Below are 26,418 nucleotides of genomic sequence, written 5' to 3' on the forward strand. Positions count from 1 at the left end.
TTTTGAGGTCTATTAACAAGTGTCCAAACTTCATTTCTCTCAAATTGATTAAGTTCCTCTTGCATTGCCAAAATCCAGTTTTCATCCTTTAAAGCATCATTGATATTTTTAGGTTCAAAAAGAGAAACTAAAGCAAAATTGTCAATCAATTTTCTAGATGAGGAACGAGTGTTTACCTTCTCGGATGGATCACCAATTATAAGCTCTTTTGGATGATTTTGGCTGAATTTCCAAGCCTTGGGAAGATCTTTGAGTGGATCATCATTTTTGTCTTCATCTTCCTCTTCTTGATCATTATGAACTTCATTTTCCATTTCAGTTGCTGCTGGTTTAGAGCTTCCTTCATTTCCAATTGATAGCTTTTCCATTCCTTCTCGAACACCTACATCATCATCCTCACACGAACTTTTGGAATTATCATCATTGGTTTCATCAAATGTTATATGTATAGCTTCTTCAATCACAAGAGTCCTTCTATTAAAAACTCTATATCCTCTTTTATTCTCACAGTACCCCAAAAATATTCCTACATCAGATTTTTTATCAAACTTACCAAGATGTTCCTTTAGATTCAAAATAAAGCATTTACAACCAAATACTTTGAAATAACCAACCGTAGGTTTCTTATCAAAAATCAGCTCATAAGGAGTTTTCTTTAAAATAGGTCTCAAGAGTATTCTATTCATCACATAACATGCAGTGTTTACCGCTTCAGCCCAAAGATATTTAGGCAACCTACATTCATTCAACATAGTTCTAGCAGCCTCTTGAAGAGTCCTGTTTTTCCTTTCTACAACACCATTTTGCTGTGGAGTCCTTGCAATAGAGAACTCATGTGTTATACCATTATGATCACAAAATTCTGGAAAACCACAATACTTGAATTCCGTCCCATTATCACTTCTAATCCTAACAATTTTTAACCCAAGCAGATTTTGCACTTTAGCAAACAATGAAGTAAAATTCTTGAAGGCATCATCTTTATGAGCAAGAAATATCACCCAAGTGTATCTAGAATAATCATCAACAATTACAAAACAATATCTTTTACCTCCCAAGCTAGTAATTTGAGTGGGACCAAATAAATCAAGATGCAAGAGTTCCAAAGGTTTAGAAGTAGATACACACATCTTAGGTTTAAAAGAATTTTTTGTTTGCTTCCCAAATTGACATGCATCACATACTTTGTCCTTATCAAAACTGATTTTTGGCAAGCCTCTAACCAACTCCTTTTTCGAAATTTCCTTTAGTAAATCCATGTTAAAATGACAAAGTCTTCTATGCCACAACCAAGGATCTTCATTTGAAGCTTTAAGACATTTTAAGCTAGAAGAATCAATTTTATCAAGAACCACAATATATATGTCGTTGAACCTCTTACCTTTGAACACAATATTATATTTGGAATCAAGCACAATGCATTCATGTTTTTTAAACAACACATTCAAGTCTTTATCACACAATTGACTAACACTAAGCAAGTTATAACTTAAGTTATCAACTAAGAGCACATTATGGACAAAAGTATCACCATCCTTACCAACATCACCTATTCCAATTGTCTTAGCTTTCACATCATCACCAAATGTCACTTTTCCACTTGACTTTGATTTCAGCTTTATGAACAAAGAGGGATCACCGGTCATATGCCTTGAGCAACCGCTATCAATAAACCATTTGGACTTGTTTGAGCATTTTTCCTGAAAAGAGAAAGTGTTTGGTACCCATTTTAATTTTTGGGTCCGCAATAGTTAGCATTGTATCTAACTAACCACATGCATTTCATCCATTTGTTCAGATTTCTTTTCACATAGCAATCACCTTTCAAATGCCCTCTTTGACAACAAAAACCACACATAATGGAAGAGTCCTTTACATGTACTGGTTTGACATATCTCAATCCACCTCTTCTATATGTTGTGAAACCATGTGCATTTTTGTTGTGTGCAAATGTTCTTTGAAAAGTAGTAGGATGTGTAGATGACATGTTCCTTTTGATAAACTCCTGCTTTCTTGCTTTCAAAGTCTCATCCAAGTTGTCCACCCTTTTTTTTAAATCACAATGTCTTTCCTTCAGCATTTCACAAATATTTGTCTTTCTATCAAGCTCATTTTGAACATTACATCCGGCTCTTACAAGACGTTCATTGTCAGTCTTTAGTTGTTTATTTTGTTGAAAAAGACTTGCATTTTCTTGAATGAGAAAAGCCATTTTCTGTTTTAACTGCTTGTTTTTATCATAAGATTCCTTCAAGGCATTATGCAGTTTTTCAACAAAGGATTCAAGATCATCATCTTCATCATCATCACTTTCAGATTGAGAGTGTGTGGAAGTTACCTCATTATTTCCAATAGCCATGAAGGCCATTTGAGCTGATTCTTCTTCTTCTTCTACTTCCCCTTCGGAGTTGCATTCATTCCAAGTAATCTGAAAGTTGTTGAATCTTGGCTTCCGATCAGCTTTTCCATCTTTCATCTTCTTCATGGGGCATTCGTTTGCATAGTGTCCAATCTGTCCACATTTGAAGCATTTGTCCAACTGTTTCTTGTTGAAATCCTGTTTTCCTTTGTACTTTGCGATAGATGGCTGATTCTGGAATTGATTGCTAGGTCCTCCCCTTCTAAACTTTCTTTTATTCAAGATTCTCTTGAAGCCTCTGGTGATGAGAGCAAGATCATTATCATCACCATCCGAGTCTTCATCATCCAAGTGAGCTGTATCATCTTCACCTTGAGTAGTCTTTAGAGCAATGTTTCTCTTTGCTCTAGCTTCCTCTTCCTCCTGCACTTTAGATTTCAGTTTCAACTCATAAGAGGTTAGTGAGTTAATGATAGATTCAATAGGCACAGAACTTAAATCCTTAGCCTCCTCTATTGCAGTCACTTTATTTTCCCATTCTTTGCCCAACGCATTGAGAATTTTCCTGTTCTTCTCTCCCAAGGTGTACTCTTTGCCCAACACCTTGAGATCTTTGATCAAGTCAGTCAACCTGCAATACATTTTGTCAATATCCTCAAGAGGTTCAATTCTAAATGATTCATATTTTGTGACCAAGATAGCCTTTTTCTGTTCTTTAACGTTGTCACCACCCTCATGGATTTCTCTTAGTTTATCCCACATTTCTTTGGCCGATTTGCAGCCTTTTACTCTAATTGATTCATTTGAATCTAGGGCACTATAAAGAACATTCATGGCCTTGGCATTCAATGTGAGGTTAGTCCTATCTTGAGCATTCATTTCAGCTCTCATTTTTGGCCGAAGCAACCCTGTATCTGCATCAAGAAAGTTAGCTTCATGCGGTCCTTCACTCACAATAAATCATAGTTCAATATCAATAGATTGCAAAAAGATAATCATCCGTTCTTTCCAGCTAACATAGTTGGAGCCACTGAACATGGGAGGCCTAGTAACAGATTGCCCCTCAACAAACATAGCATGACTGGTTGTCATCTTTACTCCAAGCCGTTAGAGCTTAATCTCAAAGAGACCAAGCTCTGATACCAATTGTAAGTCCCAAAGACAACCAAGAGGGGGGGTGAATTGGGTTGATTAAAATCTTAACCAAATTTATGCACTTTTTCTTTAATAAAAATTTACCTTCTTTTCTAGTAAAGATCAACCAAGTAGATTAGAAGACAATAGCAATATTGATCAGAAAAACAAGTTTATATAAGCAATGAGAATTTTATTAAACAAAAAGAATAATAGGAAATCAAACCAATTGTCTACCAAGCTTTCGTCAAACTTGAAGACCAATCACAAGGTTGAGCAACTTCTCTTTGATGAAATATGATCAACTAGATGTACAATGGAGGGAGCACTTCCTCCTTGCCCTAAGCCTCACTTAGTCAAGCTAAGAAGTTTTACAAACACTCGGATAACCCTCACCAAAGCTACACTAATGAAACTTTCAACCACAAGAGAAAAGCCCACAAGAAGTTCACACCACTTCGAGAACAAATCTAACTTTGGAGACTATTTTCTAGCTAAAATATCTCTTGAGATCTTGTAGACCAAGTGTGCAAAAGTACTTACTTCGTTCAGAACAGTTTGTTTTTAAAGGGGAACAAAAATGGGCTTCATTAAAGCTTCCAACGGATAGAAGGCAGATGAAGAGTCAGCTAGCCGTTGGGGCTTTCGGACGTCCGACGATCAAATTATCGTCCGAACCAATCGTCCGAAAAATAGCCAAATTGAAGTTCGGACGTCCGATGGAATTTTATCGTCCGAGCTTCAGTGTCCGAACGTCGTCCAGAGAGTTATCAAATGTTTGAGGAATTTTTAGGACGTCCGATGATCTTGATGTTCGTCCGAAGCATGCGTCCGATCCTTCAGGACGTCCGATGCTTCCTTGCGAGCGTCCGACAGTGTCTTGGCAGAGAGTCATCAAAGCTTTGTGGAATTTTTAGGACGTCCGATACGATCGATGTGCGTCCGACAGAAACTCCTTCCTGATGTTCTTCATCCCTTCGGACGTCCGACAGATTCCTTTCGGCCGTCCGACATGAGTGTCCTGTTTTTGCTCACGACATATTCGTACCTGATTCTTTGATAGGCAACAACACTTATATTTGAAGAAAGTTAGATAAAACATTTCATGGAACCAAGACTAACAAAATTGTCATACTTAAAAGACAGTATCTTTGATCGGAACAAAACAATGACTAAATTTGTTTATATTATTCCAATCTTGTTTGCCACATCCAAAGCACACTACAAGAAAATTGTTCATCAGTGACAACACAAAGTCATCACAGAACATACAAATATCGTCACAAATACCTTTTATTGACGACTTTTTGATCGTCACAAAGTCGTCACTAAATCCCCGTCGGTAAAAGTAAACAGTGACGACCTAAAATTTCGTCACTAAATAGTTCTCATTAGTGACGACTTTAAGTAGAGCATTTTTGACAAAAGGTCAAGTCGTCAATAAAACACTTCCGGATTGTTGTCACTAATGACAACTATTTAGTGACGACTTCAGGTCGTCACTAAATAGTATATAACTATTTTACTGATAACAATTGTCGTCACAAATGTAGCTTAGATTTAGTGACAGTCTCTGTTGTGACAAGGAGTTTTTATTTTCTATTTTGTGACAACTTTTTTTTGTCATTAAATAATTTCTCAATAGCTTAATAGTCATAATTTGGCCTGTAATCATTGCTAAATCATTGATTTTAAACAAACCATACAAATAAACATGAACGATTGATAACCAAAAGTATTTGCATTAGATTACATGGTAATAATATAGCATTCTCAAATGCCAAATTCAAGTGTACATTACCCAACTAATGCCTACAAAAATAACATTTGTCCAAAATATCACTTATACATAAGGTACAAGTACAAAAGCAATCACAGTTTAAGAAATTGAAAAACATCTAAATGAACCACTCCATGAGCAAAAGGCAATTTTGTCTTCAACGTTCTTCAACCATAACCATAGATATCTTCCAAAAGCTAGTATGAATAGCATTTATCTGTCATAAAAGAGTAAAAGAAGTAGGTAAGGGGAGGAGTACAATAATAAAGAACAAGTGATGAGACTTAGATTATTAAGACAAAAATTACAATTCATTAAGAACCTCATATAATTTGGGCCCACATATTACAACACCAACAAGAAATTAGAAATCACAGTCCAATCTATACAAATACAACACTGCATAAGCTCAACTAAAGAGCTCTCTACAACACTGCATAAGTCCTCTTGTCCGATGCAACCTTTAGGCTAAATGTAACTTGATCGAAACTTTCTTCAGTACAATGCCTTTAAATTTGTGGAGCACAATGGCTTCTAATTACGAGCGGCAGACATCAGATCGCATAGGAATTTGAACACAAATTACTACTGGTGTGTTTTTGTAAAAAAAAAAAAAATCTTTCTAATGCCTTCTCCGAGAGGAAACAAATGGTCAGTACCAAATTGAATCAAGACAACTCCATGATGTGGAATCCTCCAATAATGATCGGTTGGTGCTGGACAAAACAGAGTGCCAGCAACTCCATGATGTGGATTAGAGAAAGGGCGCAGGAAAATAGAAAGCTAGCCAGCCCAAAAAATGATAGGAGTATTCAATAATTCAACCACCTCTCGATCTAAGCTACGGCTGGTACTCGTTTTAAATAGGTCACATTTTGCATATCAGGTACGCAAAAGCAAGCTTTTGGGCCACTGACTGCACCACCCCAGGTAGAGTAGAGGAGGGGACCAAAGGGGTTTGAAAACTGCACTAAATAATAGCCAACGTACCACCATTTTCGCAAAACTGCCTATCCCAGTAGCAAACAGATTCGGACCTCAAATTAACAGCCTCAGCATTTGGTATCCGTCATCCCATCCCATGGAGGCAAAGAGGCAGTGGAATCCACTTGACTGGCTCCACTCTTTCCAACGTCTCTCTCAATCCTCCCCAGTCCCAAAGTGAGGTTCCATCAAATTTATGAAGTTAGCTAAATGTTTTAGTCCACGAGTATTATAATATTACGCTGCCCAAACAGGTCACGAATTGGCAGCTGGTTGACAGTTCTATTAAAGAATTTTCAATTGACTAGGAATCCGATCCCAAGTGTTCCCTCTATATTTGACTTTCTCTTGACTAAAAGAGATTTCTCATCTCCTTCATCACAGAAAAAAAATTAATTTGGAGTTCCAAACAGACGAGTCAGTGGACGGAGTACGGAAGAAAAGGAAGAGGTGTGCTATAGCCCCACTAAAAAAGTGCGACTTAGTCTTTTGTTTCCAACAGCAACAGCAACAGCAAAAACAATAAGCTCAACTAAGAGCTCTCTAAAAACAGTCCACAATGACCACAAGTTACCAAAAACTACACATCAGCCATAACCATAACCATAAACTATACAATCATAACAAAAAACAGTCCACAATGCTGCATAACATCAGCCCCAAAAAATGCTATTACTAGCTATTACCAAAAAACAGTCCACAGTGACCACAAGTTACCAAAACCAACAGATCAGCCATAACCATAACCATAAACTACACAACTATAACAAAAAATAGTCCACAATGATGCATAACATCAGCCCCAAAAAATGCTATTACCAGCTATTACCAAAAAATAGTCCACAGTGACCACAAGTTACCCAAAAACAGGTCACATCAGCCCCAAAAAATGTTATTATCAAAAACAGTCCACAATGATGCATAACATCAGCCCCAAAATCAATAAGTTAAAGGATCAGAATAGCAACAGTTCACATTAGTATTGTAATTCAATTATTCGTATGAGAAGGATGCATTACCAGCTATTACTACCAGATGCATTTCCATTGCCTTGGTTCTTGGACTGCAATTCTGCTCGTAAAGCCTTAAGGAGTTCCTGCATTTCAAGCTGCTGGTTTTGCATTTCAGCTTGTTGATTCTCAAGCCTTTGCATCAGCTGCTGTTGAGATTGGACTTGAACTTCCAATTCAACTGATCGTTTCTCAGCTTGTTCTGCCCTTTTCTTGAATTCTTCTATCTCTGCAAGTTTTTGTGTAATTAAACTAGCCTTGGAGGGGCCACGACCACGTACATATCCAGTTATACGCCCAGTCACCTCAATACAGATGTCTTCTTCGGTTCGATTTACACCACTAGATTGAGCTTCTAGCTGTAAGTCCTTCATTTTGCTCTACAATCACAGGTTTGCTATTATTGATATATGCATAAGAGACATGAAGCATTGGTATTAAGTTGAAAGTGATATTTTTCTTACCAGTTTTTCAGCTGATGTCTCATCAACCATAGCATTCTTCTTTCGACAAAAATGTGTCATGTCATAAAGTTCAATTGGTCCAACTGTCCTTCCCTCCTTAGCTTCCTATTAGCAAAACAGGTTAAATAACCCAACCACATATCATAAATGAACTACTTTACACGTTTACTGACCCGGTCATCCTTATGACGTAAAAATGATTTTGTTCCAGCTGTATGGGCAGTTTGCTGCTTTGATCTATTCAGCTTATTTCGCTCACTTAAGGCCTACAATTGTCAATTCTATCTCAGATCTAGATAAAAAAGAGACATTGGCAAAGTATATAGCAAATTAACAAGTATGTGCTACACATACCTTGAATTCTGGACTACAATAGTAATCGCAAAGGTAAATCCAATCTGATTCTTCCACATATTCTGGTCGATGTGCAAGAGCTTCCTCCTTAGAGCCACATTTTTTGAATAGCATGTGAAAATTATAACGTCGACTTCTATACTGTGAATTTAATTGCTTAATTAAAGCTGGTTTCACATGCTCTCCTCCATCATAAGTGAAACTATTCTGAATTAAAAATAGAAGGACATATCAAAATCAGAAAAAATTAATGGACTAATTTAAATTGCATCTAGAACACCAAAAAAATACTATGATAGCAGATTCTTACATTAGTAATTCTTAGCAGTTGATCTCTATCATCTTTAGGAAGCATGCCCCATTTAGGTGCTTTCCACTTGCCATACTTTCGAATAACGTAGCTTGCCTCTGAAATGTATCGTTGAGCACCTTCTCCAACTATTCTTCCACTTATTTCAGAAACAGTAATATTCACCTTTTTTCCAGCTTTCTTTTCATTTGATAGTGCAATATTACGCGTATATCCTCTTTTTCTTTTTAACGTCACTTGGTCTAGTAGATACAAAGTAAACAAGACCATATTCTATCAATAGCAGCCATGGCAGTAATTAGTTAATTAGAGTAGAATTACACGTAAAACTGACATACCTGAACCGTTTGACTCAAGGTCTTGCATACTTCCAGTTTCATTGCTTTCACAACCAATAGCTTGATTAGATCCAACATGCTGTGAAGTAGGAGTTCCATCAGTTTGCATCCCAGCAGCTTCTTGTGATGTCATTCCTTTGCCTGAAGATTTTTCAGCAATCTGTCTACTCTCAGCTTGTATACCTGAATTTCTTGTAGCATTTTCTCTAGCAGAGGATGCACTAGGAATCTATAGGCCAGCAATTTAAGCCACCATTATACAGCGACATGTATAAGCTGAATCAATTGCTTTGTCATAAACCAGTTTTTTTAAATGGCAGATTGAAAAAAATAATAACTAACCTCAGATTCATCAAATAGACGGATCCTAGAAGACTTTTTTGTTAATACAGGTTCAGTGACATTGCTTGTCTTGGGAATTGCACTATTTTTTGGTTCACTAGCTTGCTACAATAACATAAGAATGCGCTTATCAATAGTAACTAGTTTAGGATGATAATTGCTAGTTTAGGAAAAAAGAAAATATCTGGAAATGACTCTTGTTTCTTTACTTGGCAGCTTACATTTTCTTCAGTTTGCTCCACAATTCCTCGCCCAGCATCCCGACTTTGTCGTAAAGTAAATTTTCCCTTTTTCCCCGGTCCAGCCATCTATGTACATAATCATATAACGCAAGCACCACCAAAATCGTAAACAACACAAGCAGCCATGACAACATATCATAAACTACAGAAAAAATACAAGAAAAAATTTCATTAAGAAATTCAATGAACAACATTGTTTAATCTGATTCATAGTCATTGATTTGTACAAATTGTTCATTTTCATCCTCAGAATTGAATTGTTGCTCAATTTCCTCATCATTATCAATAAAATTGTCATCCAATTGCCTTGCACGGCTAGCTGACAATTCTATAAAAGTATCTCCACTCCATTAGCTAGCTAGCGCCCAACATAAATGGTGTCATGTCTTCAAACCCGAATCTGTAAAATTAGCTCCTATATTTCATGTCACAACACCACTACAAGCCAAGATTACCCAGTTCTGTATCTTTCTTCTTCTTTTTTTTTCGGTTTTTGAAAATTAAGGTTAGTTTGGGTGCTACTGCATACTAAATTCCATAAAACTGAAATGGGACTTGTACCCTATAATACTAAAGTTCATGAAAAGAAAACCCTCAATGTAACAAAGACTTGGAATTTTAGCTTGTTATTAACTCCTGTTCTGCTCTTAACATGCTGTAGAGCCACTGGAATCTTAGGATCAAATTAACATTGTTTTTTATGGTTGATTAAACTGCTGAACATATGCTATGTCAATCTGTATATACATATAGATTTGTGTGATTGATGGTATATGTAGCACAAGAATGCTTTGGAATTGTAGCAAATTAATCTACAAGGCAGACTATTGCTCAAAAAAGAAAAAAAAAAGAGCCTAGAAGGCAGCCAGACTTTAATAGTATTAAGGATTCAAAGTGGCTGAGCTTGCCCTCCCTCAAAACGAGTATTGACTGAGGGTTGCTTTCTCTAAACAGGCAAGTCTAATTCTTGTACGACATTTTGGATTCTTTCCTCTTTTTTTTTTAGGATTTTTTTGTTCTTTTATCCATGATCATAATGACATTCACCATCTTTACAAGTAAAACGAGCTTGTGATATATATAGTAAATCATAACAGACAAAAGTGCTGTACATAATCAATATAACTATGCTACTTATTAAGCCATCAAAAGTGCAGATTTCAGATATAGGGTGTTAATTTAACCCTTCGGTTAAATATGCAAATAGTATTTCATCATTTCTTATTGTGCTTGCCTGCATTAACATCGACTAACCAGAATTAAGGCCTGCAGACTGTACTCCAGATGCAGCTGAATTTGCTACAGCATCATAATGGGAAGTATCGCCTGTAATCTACTGGCCCAGAAAAGAAAGTAACAGAAAAAAAAAACTCATTAACATTGATTCATGCACTGACAACTGGCAGGAAATAAGGAACTAGTAGCTGGTAATGAAGTCGAATGGTACCATAATTCAGCAATGAAAATGAATGAACAACTCAACCCATGAAACCTCATACAGATAACTGAGGATCTAAACGACCAACAAGATGTTTTAGCAGTCATTACATGTTTGTACACTTAAGAAACATAAGTATCATAGAATCACTATTTTAAAGCAGAATAACTATCATAAAGTTACAAAAGTTGAAGGAACAATTTGTTCGCCAAATTGAACATTATCATCCACCTGCTCTCATAACCAGATTCAGGTTTTCAATTCTTCAAATGAGTAAGAAGAAACATAACCACCATTTCTCTCCTTTTAGAAACTATAAGCAACCTGTTATAGTCTAGCTTTGTCAAATGTTACTATTTGACTAGCCATCATCCATCAGCCAACAGCCAAAAAATATAAGTACAAGGGAAGAAATTAGGTCCACACATTATGTGCGCATGAGAGAAGTATATTCACTACTATATAATCTGGAAGTATATTCACTACTATATAATCTAGAAGTATATTATCAACTCAAAAATAAATTATAATGGCCATGACTGTTGTGAATTTTCATTGGAAGAGCCTTAGTATGTGATTTTGTTAATGGCAGTAATGACTGAACTCTTCCCTATTATATTTGGTGCCTTAGAAAATCTATCCCACCCATTGTACCCTTTCTCTTTTCTTCTGCGAGGCAGCCAATACAATCAAGAAAGGGAAGTAAACTTAAGGTAATCCTGAAGCTCGCAAGAACTGTCAAAATGCAGATTAAGGGAAAACTTAGAAATCTCATCTAGCAGCAATAAGAAACCAGTCCCAAGCAGATATGCTTGAAACAAAAAACCTGAAATTAAGTAGCATTTCTGCAAAAACTCTCTGTGCCCTTCTATAATGGAAGTTACATTATTTTTGCCATTAGTTCACATCAATTTACTACTAACAAATGTTAAAGACTATATTATATCAACTATTCCACAGAGAGTTTCATTTTTAAGCATTGCAATAAGATTCCTGATACTAACTGCAGTGGCTTACATAGCTTGAAACACCTGAATCAGACAGCTCCTTCGGCCTAGGGACTCAAACAATGGCTCAGGTCTTAAGGCAAAAGCATCTTAGGAGCAACAGAAAATTATTGTGTCTTAGGTATTCAGCAACACTCATCATAACAATGTTTTATCAAAGTTAAATTTATGCTCGTGCAATGTAAGGTGCATATTTGGCCTCATTCTGGTTGTCCACTGGTTATTTAACTTCCACGAACATGTCCAGTAAAATGCTCCAAAAACAATTCTAACTTTTAGTATTTGATCAAAAATTTTCCAAGAAACAATTCATGGCTAAACCAATACTTGTCTAAGAAGGTTTGCGGTTAACCAAGCATCAAAGCATGGAAAACTTTCATTAGAGATGACTAACTTAGGTAGATGTCTGTCCTCAGATTCATCTGGACCTGAGGCGTAAAGGCAGTTATGTAGCTAATAGGGTTTTAAAAAGGCAAGGGCTGGCCCTTACTTTGAAATGGAACTGGATATTCTGAGGTAACGGAGTTGCCAAAGAACTAGTTCTGGCAGTGAGTTAGAAAGTGATTTCCAAAGAGTTATAGTTCTGGCAGTGAGTTAGAAAGTGATTTCCAAAGAGTTAAATGGAGAACAATTCAAAAAAGGGCAGAGCCATATAAAAGAGGTTTGACACAAAGATGCAGGGATGAACCTGATTCATAAGACTAGAAATTACTAATAAGACAAAATGATAAAACATCTGATAGCCATCTTTAGGGGAATTAAAAAATAGTAGAACACCTGAAAGCCATCTTTAGGGGTTTTGGGCATGGCATTTTATCTCAGTTGAGGTAAGGTTAAAGCACCGAGTAGGGCATTAAACCAGAATTTTCTTTTTAAAAAAACAATACCAGAATTTATTGCAATGCAACTGAAAATATTAGACAAAATAGACCCACTGAGACTAGAGTCTTGGTTGCTGCTAATTCACAAGAACTGGGCAGTGGACATAAATGATTCCTTCGTCCATTCCCTCAATTTCTGTCCCCTTTCATGGCAACCTTATCGGATAAGGGGATATATACCCAAGATTAATTGCGTTGTCAATGAAATAACCTTGAACTACTCACCTAATTGGCCAGTTATTTAAACAAAACTCGATCCCTTCTCTCGGAATGCCCAACATAGGCTTCCATTCCAATTTTCAACAATTCTGTCTCCTCCCTCTTTAATGCATTCCAGAAAATAAGGAGCACTGGCTCCTCGGACCATCCTAAACTACCCTAACCTGTGGTCAGATAACCCAAAATATTGAAGCTAAAACAAGTAGCTACACAGCTTAATCCAGGCGACTCAGTAGCGATAACAAAAAGGATCTTACATATTAGGGATTTGGAAAAATTGGGGAAAATGTATAGGAGAGAGAAAACGAACCTTTCCACCTGAAAACCTTGTACTTTAATGCTGGACAGCCATGGTGATGCTAGTGAGAAGCCAGAGAAGTGTGGGTGAAAGTATCAGGCCGTGCGGAAGCTCTGTTTTGTGCTCAGTGCGGAAGCTCTGTTTTGGTGCTTAGTGCAGAAGCTTTTGTTTACTTCAGCTCGGTGAAGGTTTGTCTCAAGTGTTCCGTTGCTTTGGATATTGCTTTGGTCTTGCTTTGGATATTGTTTTTGTTGCGCGGCACTTTCACTAATGATTTGATCAAAATTTTGACTTCACTCATTTTCCCTCCATTTGATACCAAAAATCATGTTTTTTTCTAGATTTGTAATATGGTTTGAACCATAGATTTTAATGCTATAGTATTATTCTTTATTTTTTAGCAAAAAATAAAAATTTTCATCAACATAGGTGGCAAAAATTGTTAATTTCATATAATTGAAAATGTACTTTTATAATTTGCTAATATTTTATACTAATTTCTTATAATTGCAGCACTAAAGAACATCTTGTAATTGAAAATAATTAAACTCAAATTATATGGTTATAACATAGTTTCAATAAAAATAATCATTTTCCCAACATTTGAGACCAATCATCATGTTTTTTTTATTTTTAATTTGGTTTGAAGCATAGATTTTATTGCTATAGTATTATTCTTTATTTTTTAGTACAAAAACACAAATTTTCATCAATATAGGTGGCAAAATTTGTTAATTACATATAAGTGAAAATATACTTTTATAATTTGCAAATATTTTAGCCCTGCAATTTTTTATAATTCCAGCACTAAAGTACATCATTAATTGAAAATAACGAAAGTCAAATTCTATGGTTATAATAGACTTTCATTAAAAATAATCAAATGCTATTAATAAGACATTATTGTTAAGTCAAAATCAAAGAAAATTTAGTGATGACATAATGTTATCACTAATTTATTCAAGATTATAATGACAAGAAAAGTCGTCACTAATTAAATTGCTAGTTTTTAATATTTCTTTTTTTTAATTAAATTGCTGTACCCTATAATTTCTTTTTTTTTTTGCTTTCACATATTTAATTAATGTTAAATACAAAACCTACCAGTTTCCCTTTCATAAAAATATTAGTGCAACACTTTTTGAATTTTACTTACAAACATTTATGTATTTAACATAAATTACATGATTCAGAGTGAAATACCTATAAAGAGCAAAATATTTGTTCATGTAAAGGAAACCCACAAAGAGAAGAAAAAAATTGGTAATTAGGCTCTTTGGGCATTATAAATAAATATTTAAATTAATGGCAGTTTTATTACACCAATATTATTGTATTATCATTATTATGATTATTGTATTATTTCTTAGGCAAATATAACATTTAATTATTTAAATTTGATTTTATTTTTACAATTTATAAAATTTTTATCACTTATATAATATTTTTAAAACCCTAATACATCTAAATTTGATTTTATTTTTCAAATTTATAAGATTTTTATTTAAAAAAATGGGATACGGATAAGATATCCGGTTGGTTCGATTTGCATAGGTGCATATGAGAATATCCGAATACTCTTTAAACCCGCATTCGGGTTTAAGGAGATTATGGCAACTCTCTGACACACTAGTTACCCGTCCAACTTGTGTGTATTAAAATATATTTAAATATTATATTTCATATTTTTGTTATTTAGAGTTTAACAAAACATTAATATTGGGTAGATTTGAGGGATATGCATAATTTTGCATATTTGTAGGAATATTAGAAAATGGAAAATTTGGGTAAATTCCCAAAATTTGGAGGTAAGGTGTAATCCAAGAACTAAAACAGTCATTTATAAAACCTTAACAGTAATAAGGCGCAAACCAAAACTGCAATCCAAGAGTAATATCATTACAAATTTCATAACCATACATTAAATAAATAGAAATGCAATCCAATACTATCCAAAACACCATCTGCCTTATCATATTTTAGTCCTATAATAACACAAAATGTCTTGGGTATAATAGTAATTTTGTATTATATGATGTCAGCAATTGGGTCCCAAGTTCTGCCAGGGGAGGTCAGTGTAATTGTGGAAACCTCAGGGGAGGTCAGTGAAATTGTCAGAAACCTCAGGGGAGGTTTCTGAAATTATCCCTTTATAAATTTATCATAAATTATATGTTTGAGAGTAAAATGCCCATAAAAAGTTGGTACTTTGAATAGATAATGCTCATTTGCCCATAAACTACACTCCCTGAAGGCTATCTTGTTAATTACTTTGTAGTACTTTGTTATTCTTTTGCTAATACTACTTGGCATGTAGTACTAAGGATAAATCTGACATAAATTTCTTATTCCATTGATAAAAAGACCTGTCTGCCTTATAACTATTGTAATGAAAGATATATCTTTAGAGTTTATAACAAATTATTACTTAAGTTTGAGAAAATTATAAAATATTTATGCATAGTTTATCAAGATACCATTCGCAATTTCCTAATAAAAAAATAGGGGCTAAATTGTAAAAGTTAGGGTGCCATAATAGAAATAATAAAATTGGTGTATTACATATGGGGGTTAAATTGCAAAAGTTAGAGTGCCAAAGTAGAATTAATGAAATTGGTAAATTACATATGGTGCTAAATTACAAAAGTTAGGGAGTAATAATAGAATTAAAAAAATCGGTGTACTATATATGGGGCTAAATTGTAAAACTTAAGGTATCATAATGGAATTAATGGAATTTTTTATAACATTTGGGGCTAAATCGCAAAAGTTAGGGTGGCACAGTAGAATTAATGAAAGTGACTTACAAATAAGTACTTTAAATAGTGACGATGAATTCTTGTCACTAAATCTGAATCAAGAGAGTGACAGTGACGATATTAGAAGTTGTCACTCAATAAATCATTTTAGTGACAACATTTTCCAAGGTCGTCACTGAAGACACTGTCTATTTGAGCAATTATGACAACTCTACTTGTCGTCAATAAACATTTAGTTGCTTTGATGGAATTGTGACAACTTTAGGTGTCGCGACTAAAGAATCCCCTTTTGTGACGAAATATTGTCATCACTAAAAAATGTTGTCACTAATAACTTTTTTAGTGATCAGTAACGACAACAAAAAGTCGTCCGTAAATAAGCCATTCAATAGTGATGATGTTCTTAATGTCGTCACTATTGTATGTTCTAAACACTCCCGCCTTCTTGCTAAATCTTGACGGGAATTTACTAGTGACGACTTTTCTAAGTCGTCACAAATGAGTTGCCTCCCATTAAAGGTTTGTGACGAGATAGAAAGTCGTCAATAAAGGATAGACTTTTGTGACAACTTTTTTTCGTCAAAAATAAAAGTTGTCACTGATGACCAATTGTTGTTGTCACTAACTACACTATAGTTTTATTGACAAAAATTGGTCGTCAATAAACATAAACAGTGACAACAACGAAAAGTTGTCAAAGAAAGTGGTAGAATTACTGACAACTTTTATCAAGTCGTCACTATCGCAAAACTCGCGCCTTCTAAATCCCATGGCGCGAAGTAGTTTTGTGACGACAATTAAAAGTTGTCACTGAAAACTTAGTTGCTTTGAGTCAATTGTGACAACCTTCAAAGTCGTGACTAAACAACCTCATTTTGTGACGACTTTTTGTCGTCACAAAGAAATGTTGTCACTAATGACCTTTTTTCTTGTAGTGGCATCGTAGTCTGGAGTTAATCGAACATATGCTTACTTTGTTCCATCAGGCCTGATCAAAGTGTTCACTTTCTTGGACTGTATAAACATTTCAACAAACTTTTGTGATCATCAAAACCAAGAATAACAGATTATCGCAGGAAGTCAGAAATAAAACTACATTCCCAAGTCAGCTCCTCGGCAGAAATTTTTAACCACAACAGAAATTTTTCTCTGCTTTAACCACATCATCCGAATGCACAAATCAACATGCATGGTCTTAATCTTCAAGTTTTCACTCAGCTAATGACACTTAGGTGTTCAGATTGCCACGGATAACAAAAATGGAGTTGCAATATCACTTCAGTTTCTCGGCAGCAACATTTTAACCGAACAGAAATTTTTCTAATGGTTTGATTTCAACATCCGACTGCACAATCCTTACATGCAAGCTCAGATATAGCTTCCTCTACTAGTAATCAACCTAATTGGTCCGGAAATTACCTCAGATAACAGCTAATCTCGCACATGAAAATTCCAGAATTTTCCTTCCTTGCTCTCGGCTTCAAGTGTAGTCGGTTGTCCTGGTTCCTGAGTTGCGGCTGGAGTGGTGTTGTGGTGAGGTTGAGCTCGGTTGAGTGGAGTTGGAATTGGCCACAGCTAGTAGAGAAAAGGTGCGATGGTTCTTGGTATTTTCCCTCAGCTTACGGTCAGAACAGAAAGGAAGAAATGGCAGCTTGCGATCCCTCCTCCCTTGCTCTCGGATGCAGCTCACCAGGTAACCCTCTCTCTCGGATGCTCTCGGTCTGAGGTAGAAGAAGAGGTGAGGTGTGGTTGTGGAGAGGAAGAGTAGCAGCTGCGGTGAAATTGTGCAAAGGAAATGAGATGATGAAGAGGCGGTATCTCGGTATTAAGAAGGAAGGAAATGGCTTGCGGTTTGTTTGTGCAGAGAAGGAATTGGAATTGTGGTTTTAGAGGTGAAATAAAGAGAATGGTATTGTGGTGCCGTGGTTTAAGGAGCAGAGGTTTCGTGTAAGAATCGATTGCGTATAGAATTGGTGATAGTTGCAGTGATTTAACTTGCGGTCAGAGGTTTCGTTTGGTTTGCATGAAATTGTAAGGGCATTTTAGTCTTTTCACTTTGCTCCCTAACCTCAACTTAATTTCTCAATTCTAACTTAATTCTAAAAATTATCCCCAAGTATGATTTGAACGCCTAATCATACCCTAATATACCTAAACCATTGTTATCGAATATATATCAATTAAACATTAATATTAAGGTTCCTAGTAATTCTTATATTATTTAGTGATTAAATTAGTTATTAGAATTTCCAATTATTATTTCTCAAGGAATAGAGTTAGTCTAACTCGAAATTTATCGATTTAATAATATAAAGTCAAGTGGAATAATAATTCAATCCAAGGGTGTCAATTTGCACATAAAAATTATTTTTACGCACTTATTGTGAAAACAAAGAGAGATAAGGATATATTTATCGAAATTTTCACGCCTTAAGTATGTTTAGTATATTAGTATCATATTTATCTAAAATTCATTGGCTTTTTTATCTTAACGCGGAAATTCTTATTAACATTTAACATTAGCAACTAATTGGATTTAATCATAGGGATTTAAACAATTTATTTTAAGATAGTAAGTCTATCGACTCAAGTACCATTAATTTAGCATAAAGGAATTAAGTATTCTAACATTTTATATTAAGGCGAAAAAATTAATCTAACTCCAAAGATATTAATTTAGTCTAGCAAAACCAAGAAATTTCATAACTTAGGAAAATTATATTATTTTTCTCATAAACCTATTTTTCGTACTTAATTGCGAACAAGTAAAAGTAATGCTAGAAATTATTAAGGAATAAAAGAAATACAAATGAAATACAAAATGATATTTATATATATATATTTTTCAGGGTTCTCACATATCTCCAACGGCTGTAATAATCCAGATGGCTTCTGATGCTCGGTCTTAACTTGTTGGCAAGTGAGACAAATTCGAATAAATTGGGCAATTTCTCTTTTCATATTTTCCCACAAATAAACGCTCTTCAAGTCTTAATACATCTTATTACCCCCAGGGTGCACCGTATACTTGGAACGGTGAGTTTCGTCCAAAATTTTCTTCTTTTGGCACCATTAGATAATTTCTAAACTGCAACACTCTATCGGTCCCCAAATTGAAGTCGGACTTTTCCCCTTTTTGAATTTTCTCAATCAATTTTTGCACTTCAGGGTCTCTTTAATTCGATCTAACAAAGTGGACTTTACGGTAATATTCCCAAAAATCACCCTCTGTGACTCAAGACGCGGATTCCAAATACTAACTTCTTCTAACATGTGCCATTCTCTCACCATTAAACTAGTCACTTGTACCTTACGACTTAGGGTATCCGCCACTACATTACCTTTTTCAGGGTGGTAGTTAAGCGTACAGTCATAATCTTCCAAAAATTTCACCCATCTACGTAGCCTCAAATTCAACTCCTTCTGGGAGAATAAATATTTAAGACTCATGTGATCAGTAAAAACCTCGAAAGTTACTCCATACAGATAATGTCTCCAATTTTTCAAGGCAAGCACCACTGCCGCTAGTTCCAAGTCATGGGTCGGATAATTCTTCTCATGAGGTTTCAACTTACGGGAGGCAAACACAATCGCTCTTCCGTTTTGCATTAATACACACCCTAAACCATCCTTTGAAGCATATGTATAAATCACAAAACCATCTCCTCCGCTCGGCAATGCTAATACAGGTACCTCGGTCAAACACTTCTTCAACTCTTGGAACCCTTCCTCGCATTTAAAATTTCATATGAACTTTTCGTACTTCTTAGTCAACTCGGTTAGGGGTTTTGCGATCTTAGAAAAGTTCTTGATAAACCGGCCGTAATACCCCTCTAACCCTAAGAAACTCCGAATTTCGGTAGGATTTTTTGGTTGTTTCCACTTAGAAACGGCTTCTACCTTAGCAGGATCCACAGTAATCCCTTCCTTAGAAATTATATGACCTAGAAAGGCTATTTCTTCCAACCAAAACTCACATTTATTGAACTTAGCAAAAAGTTGGTACTCTCTCAGGATTTGCAAAACTATTCTCAGGTGTCGTTCATGATCTTATCGAGACTTAGAGTACACCAATATGTCATCAATGAATACCACCACAAATTGATCCAAATACAGCTTAAAGACCCAATACATCAAGTCCGTAAATGCTGTTGGCGCATTAGTTAACCCAAAAGGCATCACTGCAAATTCAAAGTGAACATATCTCGAATTGAAAGCAGTCTTTGGCACATCAGCTTCTAGGATCCTCAACTGGTAATAGCCTTGCCTCAAATCTAGCTTGAAAAATACCACGGCCCCTTGCAATTGATCAAATAACTCATCTATGTAAGGCAAAGGGTATTTGTTCTTAATAGTCACATCATTCAAGCCTCGATAGTCTATGCATAGCCTCAAACTTCCATATTTCTTCTTAACAAAGAGCACTGGAGCTCCCCATGGTGAGTCACTTTCTCTAATAAAACCTCATCCTAATAAATCTAGTAACTGCAACTTCAATTCTTTTAATTCAGTTGGAGCCATCCTGTAAGGCGTCTTAGAGATAGGTGCCGTCCCCGGAGCTACATCAATTTTAAACACTATTTCTCTCTCTGGAGGCAACGTCTCTAATTTCTCGGGAAAGAAATCGAAAAATTCCTTCACTACTGGAACGTTTTCCAACTTCACTTTATCCTCAGGTGTATTTATAAGAAAGATTAGATATCCTTTAGCCCCACTACTCAACAATTTCCTAGCTCGAATCCCTGAGATTAAAGCAGACGATGCTAGTCTACCCCTCACATCTAACTTCAAAGTTGCTTTCCCCGGAATGTGCAACTCTACTAATTTCATCTTACAATCCAATTGAGTTTGGTATCGAGCTAACCAATCCATCCCAAGCATCGCATCATATCCCTTAATTGTTAGACTCATTAAATCTTCCAACAATTTCCTCTCACCAATCCAAATCTCACAATTTCTATAAATTTTATTAGCAATTTGGCACTGGTTCCCCATAGGAGTCTTAACTTCCAAATCAAAAGGCAAGAAATCACACATTACATCTATACCCTTCATAAAGTTAAGATCTACGAATGAATCGGTTGCCCCGGGATCAATTAAAACCTTAGTTAGGCGATGAAAAATGGGGATCGTATCTTCTACCACTTCAGTTGAGTTAGGGATTTGCTGGTTGTCTAAGGCGTAAACCCTAACTGGCACTTTTGGTCGGCTCCCTTCGGCACTCGATTGCTTTGAAGCGGATCTAGCAGGCTGCTGAGTATTTCCTCCTTCCTTAGAGGCACTAGGGCAACTCGAAATCTGATACTCGGCACTACTGCAGATCAGACATTTTCCGTACTTTCTCCAGCACTCGGCCTCAGTGTGGTTAGGCTTGCCACAGTATCCACAAGTCACACGAGGAGTCACGGCCTGATTAGCTTAAGAATTCCCTTTTTGCTGAGCTCGTCCACTCTGATTTCCTTTTGGTAGGGCTCCCCTTGATGGAGCTCCTCCTGGTTTTCTTAGTATCCTCACTCCTCCATCCCCTCTTCCCATCTTAAGGGGTTGGGTAGATTTCTCGGACGATCCAGAGGCATTACTTGGATTACCTCTCTTTCTAGCATGAAAGGCTTTAGATTGAGACTTAACATTCTCTACCCTCTGTGTCTTATCCAAGGCATCCGTAAAAGTGGTGGTCTGGGCGGCTGCTAGGGATTCTTGGATTTCTACATTTAACTCTTGAATAAACCTTCTTATCCTTTTGCGCTCCATGATCACTAGCTCGGGGCAAATTTGGAAAGTTTGGTGAACCGTTCCTCATACTCGGCCACACTTAGCAACCCTTACTTCAACTTAATAAAGTCGTCCTCCTTCTTTTCTTGTATCATTGGCGGGAGGAACTTGGCATTAAACTCTCTCTCAAAGTTTGCCCAAATCCAGGGGGTTTGATCTCTTTTCCACATCGCCTTAACAACATTCCACCATGAGCGCGCCGCTCCCTCGAACTGGAAGACGGTGAAATTCACCTGCCTTTTCTCGGCATAATCTAGATCGACAAAGATCTCGACCATCCTCTCAAACCAATTTTTTACCGTTTTGGGATCAGACCCTCCATGAAACTTAGGTGGGGCGAACTTCAGGAACCACTCTAGAGCTCTATCCTCACCCCTCTCTTGGTTTTTAGGTTGGTTGACTGGTTCAGGGCCTTGGCGCTCAGCTAAACGCTCAAGAACATCAGTTATGCGGTTAAGCGCCGTAGCCACTTGGTCACCCCCTTCATTCCTAGGGTTTTGGTTCGAACCAGTCGCTGATCCCTCATCTCTCTCGGGAGTGCGGGGTTGCCAAACCCCCGTCCACGTTCTCGCCGATCCATTTAGCAAGATTTCAAACACATAATTAAAAGAGAGAAAATAAGCATAGAAATTTAAAAACATATTCAAGTTGCGCGAACACTTTAAAATTAAAGCATAGTTCTTTACATAAACTCAAAGTCATGTTACATGTCAAGAGTGCATAAAACAAGTCAATAATATCAAGTATAGGATGTAGGCATCCAAGTGCCTCAAAATATAGGGGTACATGCAACAAAATACAAAAGGTCTCAAGGCGAGGATCACCCATTCTAAGTTCTTAGTAAAAGTCAAAAGATCAGGAGATCACTAATATAAGTGAACCGAACTAGAAGACGCAACATTCTCAGAAGGATCCTCCTCGAGATCCTCCTCCATGGGCTCTCTATCTCCTCCTCAACAACAGGGGCAGCATCCCCAGGTCCACCTCCACCCATGGCCTCCTCTATGTGATCGGCCATGGTCACACACTCCGCCATAACGCCATCCACACGGTTTCCCACCTCCTTGACAATCCGAATGAGGCGGCGCCCATCGGTCGCCTGAAACTGAGCATGGGAGGCATCAGCCCTCTGATGCTCCTCGAGAACTCTAGCCTCCAACTCCTGAATCTTGGCAGTCTGGGCCTCTATAGTGGCCACATCTCTTCCCTCTCTGCTCGAGCTACCCTGAGGTCATAGGTCAACTGGCTCCCAACTACCCCTAACACCACACTGTTAGGGTAGGAGAATCTGTCTCGGCACGGGCACATTCTAACCCGCCTGGCGGGTGAGTACCGAAGGGCGGGTCCGCCTCCAAACATCCGATACCGAATCACCGGGGGAGGTCCCTCGATCCTATCACTGCCACTGCCACTATCTATATTCTACAAATAACCCACAAACTAAAGGTTAGATCCTTATAATCACTGGTGCCATTCAAAAATTTAACTTAAGGTCTATCACAGATTTCTATGACCAAAAGTTCATGACTAAGAACTTCTAACACTGTTCCAGATATTTCAAACCTATCACTCTGATACCAACTGTGACGCCCCCACCTCTCCCTAGGACGAACCCTAGGGTTTCAGTGGGGCGCCTGTCCAACTCTCGTCAGGACTCACGCACTCATTCTAGCTTAATAGAGAACCACAAGTCAACCATTGACTTAGAATTAAGAAATATTTCGAATATACAAGCCAAAAACTCCCAAGGCTACCATTTACAGTTACAATCCAAAATACCCAAATATAACAAAATTTACACTTCAGAAGTCTCCAATATTATACAAAAGATTTACTAGCTTCAACCAAAGGTCGCTAGTCTAGAGCTCCCAAATTCCATTCCAAAACCTGTTAAGAAAAACAACTTGAGGTGAGCTAACACTCAGTGAGGCCAAGAAAATCAAGCAAGCAAGAAAGTAGCATCAATTAAATCGAATATCACACTTAAAAGAGACTTTAACATGAAATTATATTTAAATGTACAAGTAGGAAATAAACACCAGTGAAAGGATACGGGAACTCTCAGGAGCGATTTCCACATCTCGACCGATTCAAGCCATCTGAGGTTGACCCTCCGTCAACTCAAGTAGCAATATGACCGTAGCGCTCCACTTACTTCCTCCATCCAACATAACACCCTCTCGGATCAGGAACCTAACAAGCATGAGGTGGCAATACTATACGAGTATGCCAAGCGAGATCTCAAAAGATCAAGCTATAATATTTTCCAAGGTTCACCAAGCTTCTCGACCAAGCCCTTTCCAGCTCGAGTTACGAGGTTAGCCAATTGGTTGGGGCGTCCCCACAAGTATAATTGGTCGATGAAACAACTCTCCAATCGACTTAGAATCGATCATAGCACTGAGTCGGAATGAGAGGCACCTCCCACCCAAATAGGGTGTGAAACATGCTGTCGCTCAGCGCTTACGAGTCAAAAGCGTGTTCGAGTACAAGTACAAATCACAAACATTCATGTAACAAGTATCAATTTATCAAGAGAGAGAGAGGACAAGGGCGATAAAGTACACCTTTGACTCGGCAAGTTCACGAATCATATAACACTTGTACAATTATCATTTCAATCATAGTAACATGAAGCATGCGCTTGACACTCACCAAAAATCAAGGGCAAAGCAAGAACAAAAGCAAGAGGTCAGACAAGCTCCTCGGCTTCACGTGACCACCTGAGACGTGTACAATCACGATTACCTAGGTATTCGACCACACTTAAAAGCCACATGTTCAAATCGAAGTAAAAGAGACTTTCTCTCTTAATCATTGAAATAATACTCAAGGAGAACTCAAAAGTCATTTTCGAGTCAAGTCGTGGCAAGAAATCTCGGTTCCAAAAAGAAAGTACCATACTTAATTTTTGGCACGAAAATCGAGGAAAGGAAAGAAGGTTTTCATGTCTCAAAACTTCTAATCCTATGCCAAAGTTTTAGAATATAAAGGAGCGTTCACATTTTCTAACCTTAGGAAATCAAAATCCATCAAAACGCTACTCATTTTCATAGTAAATGTTGAAGTTAAAACTTCCAAATTTCGAATATAAAACTAGTGAAATTTCTCAAGAGTTACTCTAGCTAAAGCGCTCCATTTTATGGTTCAATTTCATGGAAACCAAGGGCACAAGAATAGAGGGTGAAATCCATTTGCCAAGTACGAATTGATGTGCAAATAACCAAGAAAGTTAGGCTTGAAACCTAGAAAGTGTTTCCAAGTGACTTTGGAGTGTTGTCACTTTACAAGGAAAAATTCAGTTTTGGCAACCTTCTTTGAAAAATCATAACTTGAGTTCCATAAGTCCAAAATTTGTAAATCATATACCGTTGGAAAATAGACTCAATGAACTAAAACTCTCTAGAAGACATGTTTTCCAGATTCAAATCCTAAATCTATCAAATCTTCACTCCAAATCACTGTTTCAGTAAGAACAGAGTAAAACAGTCTTGAATTTCAGTGAACTTTGAAAATTTGGCAAAATTTACAGCCATTGAAATTTATACCACAGAAAGAACTCCAAGTCCAGTTTCAAACACAATAAGCGGAACTCAATTTAGATCTTTCTACACCAAGATACAACAGTTTTATGAAAGCTGATTTTTGAAACCTAGTTCACGAAATTCCAGCTTTGGAACACTAGACACAGTTTGTAAATCAGGTCATAACTAAGTATACACAAGTCCAAAATTAGTGTGGTTTATGGCGTTGAAAACTAGATTCAAAATGCTAAAAATAATTAGAAGAAACTGTCTTCAAATTCATTTTGTAAGATGAGTGACAACGAGCTACAAACTGCAGCTGTGCTTGTTTCTCGGTTAAATCAGCGAGGAAAAATAGTCAACTTTGCCGGTTCACTACAGCTCATAGAAGACGAACTAGCAGGTTTATTTTATGCCGTTAGAAAGCCCTTGGAGTCTAGTTTCTTATGCCCTGTACAAAATATTTTGGGTTGTTGAGTGCGCACTGGACGGCAGCACTGATCAGAAATTTCCAGGTTTGTTTTCCTCCCTTTAACCTAACTTTAACTCAATCAAATGAAATGTGTGACGGCCCCACCTCCCCCTAAGGCGGCCTGCCCAGCTCTCGCCGGGACTCAGTCGATCACTACAGTCCTCAAACAAATACAAGATAAAATCTCAAATAAAAATCAAATATTCCAACATTTACATATCAACAGCGAAGCGTCCACGCTTCCACTGCCACTCTGATCCTTGATCACAATTATTATACAGGAGGAAGTCCAAAACTAGACTATTACACATCCAATCAATTCTAAACATTCAATACAATCCCAATATGAATGATTACACAAAAGGAAATCCAAGTTCAATCCATACATGATATAATCCATGATAAACACTACAAGCCACTCCTTCGCCTTGAGCCCTGTGGAGGGGAATAAAACATTTTGGGGTGAGCTAGAAGCTCAGCGAGTAACCAAGAAATTCAGTTATCAAATCAGTTTCACAATCGTTCATTGCAATAATGTCATGCTTCAACAATCAATGCACTTTCACTTCTCTCATGAGCCAGTGAAATCATGGTACTTAGACGTCCAACGCTCCAAACAATCATTTAACATTGAACATTAACATTGAACATTGAACATTGAGCCCATTGGTGCTCTACAGGAACATTAAACGGTGGAGGAAACGTCGGAGTCTAGTACACGAATTCCAAGT

The 26,418-nt window shown here is 36.9% G+C and overlaps 1 protein-coding gene and 1 long non-coding RNA gene across 2 annotated transcripts; both read right to left on the bottom strand.

Moving 5' to 3' along the window:
• Positions 1–5,319: 5,319 nt before the first annotated feature.
• LOC140015411 (uncharacterized) lies at positions 5,320–8,472 on the bottom strand. The gene is made up of 6 exons (XM_072067979.1): positions 8,396–8,472; positions 8,086–8,292; positions 7,905–7,997; positions 7,732–7,836; positions 7,277–7,647; positions 5,320–5,490 (listed from the first exon to the last, which is right to left on the bottom strand). Coding segments are annotated over exons 1-6 (822 nt in total). The 5' UTR covers positions 8,441–8,472; the 3' UTR covers positions 5,320–5,489.
• An 814-nt stretch (positions 8,473–9,286) lies between these two features.
• On the bottom strand, positions 9,287–13,376 carry LOC140014940 (uncharacterized). Its single transcript, XR_011821693.1, has 3 exons — positions 13,173–13,376; positions 10,572–10,650; positions 9,287–9,383 (listed from the first exon to the last, which is right to left on the bottom strand). It is a non-coding gene; the product is annotated as an uncharacterized lncRNA (long non-coding RNA).
• Between the last annotated feature and the right edge of the window lie 13,042 nt (positions 13,377–26,418).

Source organism: Coffea arabica, chromosome 10e, assembly GCF_036785885.1.
Source record: "Coffea arabica cultivar ET-39 chromosome 10e, Coffea Arabica ET-39 HiFi, whole genome shotgun sequence".
NCBI lineage: Eukaryota > Viridiplantae > Streptophyta > Magnoliopsida > Gentianales > Rubiaceae > Coffea > Coffea arabica.

Bases quoted from the DNA above. Each gene is read 5' to 3' on its own strand.
- LOC140015411 (XM_072067979.1), bottom strand. From the start codon at position 8,440: ATGCTTCCTAAAGATGATAGAGATCAACTGCTAAGAATTACTAAT. The intron at 7,998-8,085 runs GTATGTGTAGCA...TGACAATTGTAG, and splicing joins ATTGTAGTCCAGAATTCAAG to GCCTTAAGTGAGCGAAATAA. The intron at 7,837-7,904 runs GTCAGTAAACGT...TTTTGCTAATAG, and splicing joins TACGTCATAAGGATGACCGG to GAAGCTAAGGAGGGAAGGAC.